At 41.2% G+C, this 8,019-nt stretch overlaps 1 protein-coding gene across 1 annotated transcript; it reads right to left on the bottom strand.

Annotated features, from left to right (window-relative positions):
* Nucleotides 1–1,629: 1,629 nt before the first annotated feature.
* LOC107479270 (uncharacterized) lies at nucleotides 1,630–2,028 on the bottom strand. The gene has a single exon (XM_016099416.1). The coding sequence runs from the start codon at nucleotides 2,026–2,028 to the stop codon at nucleotides 1,630–1,632; it is 399 nt and encodes a 132-aa protein (XP_015954902.1).
* Between the last annotated feature and the right edge of the window lie 5,991 nt (nucleotides 2,029–8,019).

Consider the following 8,019-nt stretch of genomic DNA (forward strand, 5'->3'; position numbering starts at 1 on the left):
CGTGCTCTCAATTGCGTTAGAAAGTAGACCTCTTGGGCTTTCCAGCAATGGATAATAGTCTATACTTTGCCTGAGATTTGATAGCGCAAAGTGGCGTTTAAACGCCAGCTTTTTACACTTTTCTGGCGTTAAACGCTAGAACTGGTATAAAAGTTGGAGTTAAACACCCAAACTGGCACCAAAGCTAGAGTTTAACTCCAGAAATAGCCTATGCACGTGAAAGCTTCAATACTCAGTCCAAACACACACCATGTGGGCCCCGAAAGTGGATTTCTACTCCATCTATCTTAGTTTACTCATTTTCTGTAAATATAGATTACTAGTTTAGTATAAAAACTACTTTTAGAGATTCATTTTGTACCTCATGACATTTTACATCTGAATTTGTATATTCTACGGCATAAGTCTCTAAACCCCATGGTTGGGAGTGAGGAGCTCTGTTGTGTCTCGATGGATTAATGCAATTATTTCTATTTTCTATTCAATCACGCTTGTTTCTATTCTAAGATATTCATTCGCACTTCAACATGATGAATGTGATTATCCATGACACTCATCACCATTCTCAACTTATGAATGTGTGCTTGAAAACCACTTCCATTCTACCTTAGATTGAGTGTGTATCTCTTGGTTCTTAGTTCACGAGTTTGATTGCCTCTCCTGACAATAGAGTGTTCAAATTCGTGCAACCAGAGTCTTCGTGGTATAAGCTAGAATTAATTGGCAGCACTCTTGATATCCGGAAAGTCTAAACCTTATCTGTGGTATTTCGAGTAGGATCTGGGAAGGGGTGACTATGACGAGCTTCAAAATCACAAATGTTGGGCGCAGTGACAGTGTGCAAAAGGATCAATGGATCCTATTCCAGCACGATTGAGAACCGATAGATGATTAGCCCTACGGACCCCGTAGTTGGACCATTTTCATTGAGAGGACGGATGGTAGCCATTGACAACGGTGATCCACCAACATATAGCTTGCTATAGAAGGAGCCTTGCGTGTGTGAAGAAGACAACAGTAGGAAAGCAGAGATTCAGAAGACAAAGCATCTCCAAAACCTCAACCTGTTCTCCATTACTGCATAACACGTATTATTCATTTCATGTTCTTTTACTTTTTACAAACAAAACTCTTTTCATTATTAATCTCCTGAATAAGGTTTACAAGATAACCATAGATTTCTTCAAGCCGAAAATCTCCGTGGGATTGACCCTTACTTATGTAAGGTATTACTTGGACGACCCAGTGCACTTGCTGGTTAGTTGTATGAGTTGTGAAAAGTGTGATTTACAATTTTGTGCACCAATGCTCATTATTGTAGTTCCTGTCAGCCAGAATGAGGAATATCTGCTCACAGTAACGGTTAGTGAACTGTACAGGGTCCCGCGTAACTCACTGGGCGATCTCACCCATTTCGCATTCACGATGGACGTTGAAGCGTACTAGGCGCTGGCATGTCGAATGCGCTTTTTTTATGCAAAATGCAAGTGATGATGCAGAATGTATGCAGGACATTGATAAAAATAAAACAAGATAAAACTAAGAAAGAAAAGGAATGATCATACCATGGTGGGTTGTCTCCCACCCAGCACTTCACTTTAACGTCCTTAAGTTGGACGGTCCACAAGCTCAGTCCATTTCTGTAGGTGGATCCTCCAAGAGGATGATCTCCAGTTCCTTTCTGTCCTTAATCTGCTCACCATAGTAAAGCTTCAACCGGTGGCCGTTGACCTTGATTATATTGGGGCTCGAAGGGTGACTCAACTGGAAGACGCCGTAACGCTCAGTTTTCTTCACTCTGTAGGGGCCTTCCCATCTTGATCTCAGCTTGCTTGGCATGAATCTCAACCTGGAGTTATAAAGGAGGACTAAATCCCCAAGTCTTAACTCCCTTTGCTTGATATTCTTGTCATGCACAGCCCTCACCTTCTCTTTGTATAGTCTGGAGTTCTCATATGCTTCTAGGTGAAGGCACTCCAGTTCTTGTAGTTGCAGCTTCCTCTCAGCCCCCGCTTTCGCGAATCCCATGCTGCATTCCCGTACTGCTCAGAAAGCCCTGTGCTCCACCTCCACTGGGAGGTGGCAAGTCTTTTCGTAGACTAGGCGGAAGGGACTCATTCCTATTGGTGTCTTGTATGATGTCCGGTATGCCCAAAGCGCATCTGCAAGCCTTGTATTCCAATCTCTTCTATGAGGCTTGACGACCTTCTCCAGGATATGTTTTATCTCTCTGTTTGACACCTAGGCTTGTCCATTGGTCTGGGGGTTGTAAGTTGTGGCCACCTTGTGAGCAATCCCATGTTTCTTCAATAGACTTGTTAATCTCCTGTTATAGAAGTGAGTGCCTTGATCACTCACGATTGCTCGTGGTGATCCAAAGCGACAGATAATATTATTTCGAACAAAGGAGACAACAGTGTTAGCATCATCAGTATGGGTAGGAATTGCTTCCACCCATTTAGAAACATAATCGATAGCTAACAATACATATAAGAAACCATGAGAGTTTGGAAATGGACCCTTGAAGTCAATGCCCTACACATCAAAAATTTCACAGAACAACACAAGTTGTTGGGGCATCTCATCCCTTTTGGATATATTTCCAAACCTCTGGCATGGTAAACAAGATTCACAGAAAGCAGTGGCATCCTTAAATATTGTGGGCCACTAGAATCCACAGTCTAAAATTTTTCTAGCTGTTCTTTGAGGGCCAAAATGTCCACCACTCTCAGAAGAGTGGCAGGCCTCAAAGATTGACTGGAATTCTGATTGAGGCACACACCTTCTAATTATCTGGTCAACACCACATCTCCATAAATATGGGTTATCCCATATATAATATTTGGACTCGCTTTTAAGCTTGTTCTTCTGATGTTTGGTAAAATCATGAGGGAAGGTACAACTGACAAGATAATTAGTTATAGGTGCGTACCAAGGAACTACTTCAGATATTGCGTGCAAGCTATCAAATGGAAAAGCATCATTGATAGGAGCAGAGTCATCCTTAATGTGCTCTAGGTGACTCAAGTGGTCTGCCACTAAATTCTGGGTTCACTCCTATCTTTAATTTCTAAATCAAATTCTTGCAGCAACAATATCCAACGTATGAGCCTTGGTTTGGACTCTATTTTAGCTAATAAATATTTTAGAGAGCTGCATGTTCTGAATATACTACCACCTTAGTACCAAGTAAGTAAGCTCGGAATTTATCCAGAACAAAAACAATAGCCAGAAGCTCTTTTTCAGTGGTAGTATAATTAGATTGAGCAGCGTCTAAATTCTTAGATGCATAGGCAATTATAAAAGGATCCTTGTCTTTGCGCTGAGCCAGCACCGCTCCTACTGCGTAGTTGGAGGCGTCACATATTATCTCAAATGGTTGACTCCAGTCAGGCCCTCTCACAATAGGGGCTTGGGTCAAGGCGGTCAATAGCTTATCAAACGCCTCCTTGCATTCCGCATTCAGCTCGAACTCAACATCCTTCTGCAGCAGTCGAGATAAAGGCAGTGCTACCTTACTGAAATCCTTGATAAAGCGCCGGTAGAAACTTGCATGACCAAGAAACGAGCGTACTTCCCTCACGGAGGAGGGGTAAGGTAAACCAGAAATGACGTCTACCTTTGCTAGATCAACTGAAATGCCAGTATTAGAAACAACATGTCCTAGAACAATATCTTGTTGTACCATAAAATGACATTTTTCAAAATTTAATACAAGATTTGAACTAACACACATGTCTAATACTCTAGCTAAACTATCCAAGAAAAGGCTAAACGAATCACCATACACACTAAAGTCATCCATGAAAACTTCTATACAGTTCTCAAGAAGATCTGAGAAAATGCTCATCATGCATCTTTGGAACGTAGCCGGTGCATTACATAAGCCAAAAGGCATCCTCTTATATGCATACATTCCGAAGGGACATGTAAAAGTAGTTTTCCTCTGATCCTCAGGAGCCATATGATGCATGAAAACTTGTCTCTCAACAAATTTCCCTTCGGCAAGTATACCAAATTATCATCAAGTAAAAACTCACAATAGAGTGAGGTCGAACCCCACAGGGATTAATTGGTCAAGCAACTTTAGTTGGAAGAGTATGCTAGTTGAGCTAAACAGAATTTAGATTGAGAATTGATCTCCTCATCCCTTTTCCAAAGCTCAGAGGAGATCCAATTATGGAGAGTTTCTTTTCCAAGATAACTAACCAATTGAATTAAGATCGAAAGCTTTCTAGTAAATCAAAAGAGAAGAAAGAAGAAGAGAATGAAAACTATAATTGATCCATCAAATTACAACAGAGCTCCCTAACCCAATAAAAGGGGTTTAGTTGTTCAAAGCTCTAGAAATGGAAAATGTCAAAAAAGAATACATCCTTAGCAAAAAATGCAGAAAAGTAAATATACAGAGGGTAGTTCTCCCAAGTGCCAAGCTTCTCTATAGTTTAAAACTACTCCTATATATACTACTTCTCTTGATCTTCTAGTGAGTTCCTCAAGTCTTGGATGTGGGCCTTAGATCTTGAGTTGAAGCAGTTATAATCTTTAGTGGGCTCAACTTGCAGAGAAGTATGAATTAGGCATGGGCGTTAGTAAACTCAACGCTAAGTGACATTATGGGTTCGAGAACGTTAGTGACAATCACATTTTTCACTAACGTTCCAACCCCATATAGCCCACGTTAACTCCAACGTTAGTGGCACCAACGTGACCACTAACGTAGCCTTGCAAACCTTCGTAAGCGTTATTGGGACTCACCTTTCCCAATAACGTTGCCTTATAAACCTTCGCAAGCGTTATTGGGACTCACCTTTCCTAATAACGTTGCCTTGTGCCCTTTGTCCCTACGTTAGAGTTCACGTTAGTGTAACTAACGTGGCTCTTAACATGTTTATGCCTCAACTTCGAGAGCGTTAGTGACACTTACCTTTGTCACTAACGCTCCAAGTGCCCCTACTCTCCACGTTAGAGCTCACGTTAACTAAGTTAACATGGTCATCTAACGTGGTAGTGAATGCGATCTCCAACGTTAATGACAAAGGTGAGTGTCACTAACATTGGCTCATCAATCTTAGCTCCACATTAACTTTCACGTTAGTGGTCTTAACGTGACCACTAACGTGGGCAATGCTAGTTTGATCCAATGTTAGTGACAAAGATGAGTGTTACTATCGTTGGCATTGTTCCTCTCTTTCACGTTAGAGTTCACGTTAACTAAGTTAACGTGACTTTTAACGTGGCTTATTGCCAAGTCTTGGAACGTTAGTGGTATTCACGTTTACCACAAACGTTGGAGCTTTCTTTTGTCTCCACGTTAACTACCACGTTAACCTAGTTAACGTGGCAATTAACGTGGGCTTATGATGGCTTCACAGGCATTATTGGTGATCACTTTTCTCATTAACATTGCAAGCTATTTACCATTCCACGTTAGTGGTCACGTTAACTAGATTAATGTGAGTAATAACGTGGTTCTTTCTTGCTTCCTTTGTCCTGAAATTAGTCAATAAAGTGCATCAAAGCTCTATCCAAAGTCATGAGATTATGCATCATCAATTTATCATTCAATTCTAGCAAAATCCTCATGAAATCATGCGAAATTCACAATAGTTGCTTGAATCAAGGTGTAAGTGTATTTTCATCCAAAACTTGCCTTATTCACTAAGAAAATGCATGAAACTAACCTAAAACAGTAAAGAAAAGTTCAGTGAAACTGGCCTAGATGCCCTGGCTATGAGTTCATGAACCTTGAACTCATAACCAACTTTCCACCAGAATCGCTCTTCTCAGCAAGCTTCCAAATGCCTTGGGCTATGAGTTCATGAACCTTGATTTCTCCTCTCTTCATTCGGCATTGCACCATTGTTGCTCTCTTAAGGTTTACCTTTGAGTTGTTTCCTGCTGGGAGGATGGATCTCCTTATGATTTCAAACCACCCTTTGGCCTCAGGGAGGAGGTCTCCTCTTTTTATAAATCTAGGTTTCCTATTGGGGTCTCTGTCCCAATCTGCTCCTTGCACACAGATATCCTGTATAATCTGGTCGTGGTTGGGTTTGTTGTCCATTCTTGAGTGATAGCTCTCCTCTGCAAAGGGTATGCTTCGCAACTTCAGCACTCTCATGATGCTCATGGGACTAAAATCCACCATGACCCCTCTCACGAAACTTGTATAGGATTCATCCGCCTTATCATGTCTAAGTGCATTTGCATAAAACTCTCTCACCAGAGTTGTGTTCACCCTTGTAATCGGATCGGTGAGTAGCTCCCATCGACGTTTTTCCACCTTTTCTGTGATTTATGGGCACTCAGTTCGTGTGACTTGAAAGCCTAATTCATATATGATTTCTTTGTCAGCCATCCAACCAAATTGTAGTGCATGGTAGAAGGTTCTAAATCACTTTTCATCAAAAGGAGGCTGCTCTATGGGTTCCTTCCCCTTTTGTCTCTTTGAGCTTGATGATGCCATGCAAGATGGTTGATATGTTTGTTACTCACAAGATGGCTAGGAGGGTGTATGTGAAACTTTTTGGAGGAGGATGAAGTGTGTGTATCTGAGAAAAGGAAGGGAGAGGAATGAGAGTAAGAAGTGTGTACGGAGAGGTTGTGTGATGGGGTTTATATAGGAAGATGGTAAATGATTGAAGGGTGTGGATTGATGGTGTTGTTTGATAGTGGACGATTGGGGTTTAGTGTTGAATGAGCACAAGGATCACCCTTTTTATGAAGGTCTTGGTTCGGTCTCCAAGACTATCCACTTTCCAATGTTGCATGGCAACATTTTCCAAGATACTCCCCTTGGAGACAAGTGCATACGTTCCTTGGCATAGTGGCCGAATCTCCCTTCCTTGATTGTCCTATCAAGTACCATCAATGTCTTTTTTGATTTCCTATACAAGACAAAAAAAGGAATGCAAATGGTTAATTGAAATTTTTTGTGGGAAGACTTAAGGTGTGAACTAGCTACAAAGAAAAATCTTTTTCTATTGTTTTTAATTAACTAAATACTTTTCATGAATGCAAATAAATCAACCACTAGATCTCCCATGCATGCAACGTTGGTACACCAAACTTGTTTGTAATCATATGGTGCAACAAGTTTTGGGAATAATTTCACCTCATAAAGTGTGTTCAAGCCCACTTGGTGTGCCTTGAACACCAAACTTATCATGTACTATACGCTGCATGTAAGGGGGTCTTATATTGTTTATCAAAATTAATTTAGAATCCATGAACTTTGACTTATTACTACTATTTGAGATTAAAGGAAGAGGGTGTAGAACATGGGTTGCCTCCCATGAAGCACTTCTTTAGCGTCATTAGCTTGACATTTAGTCCTTGTCAAGGTGGCTGATAGTGCTTGAAATCTTCCCCCCTTGCAGTGAACCTATTTCCATTGGCCTTGTTGATAAGCTCCACATGCTCCAAGGATAAGATTTTGTTGACGATGTACACTGGAGGCAGCTGAGATGGAATAGTGGGGAGGTGAGGTGGTATAGGTGGAAAGTATGTAGAGACCACTTCATCTCCTGGCAAGAAATCTTCTGTAGGTATTTTCTTATTTTTCCATTCCCTTGGGACCTTTTTTCTTGTGTCCATTGATGTCACCTTATTCCTTGTTGTTTCCTCTTTGAGAGTGGTTTTGATGCCCATCTCATATGACTCTGGTGGGTCTAGTTCCTTTTGGATTACACTTGGCTGCTGCTCCTTCTGATCACATTGGTTGTTAACCATAGGAGTCATAAAGTGTGGTGCTTGTGCTCCCTTGTTTAGCTCTGACGTCAGCTCTTTTGTTTGCTTTTCCTCTGACTTTTTGTTATCATGGTCTGCTTCTTGTGAGAGATTAAAAACATTGAAGGTGAGCTGATCATCATGTATTCTCAGCACTAGCTCTCCTCGCTCCACATTTATGAGTGCTCTGGCTATGGCCAAGAATGGCCTTTCCAGAATGATGGGGTGAATAGGATTCTCATCCATTTCCAGGACAACAAAGTCTGTGGGAAGGAAGTAGTTCCCCACCTT

The sequence above is a fragment of the Arachis duranensis genome, chromosome 3 (genome assembly GCF_000817695.3).
Source record: "Arachis duranensis cultivar V14167 chromosome 3, aradu.V14167.gnm2.J7QH, whole genome shotgun sequence".
Classification (NCBI taxonomy): Eukaryota; Viridiplantae; Streptophyta; class Magnoliopsida; order Fabales; family Fabaceae; genus Arachis; species Arachis duranensis.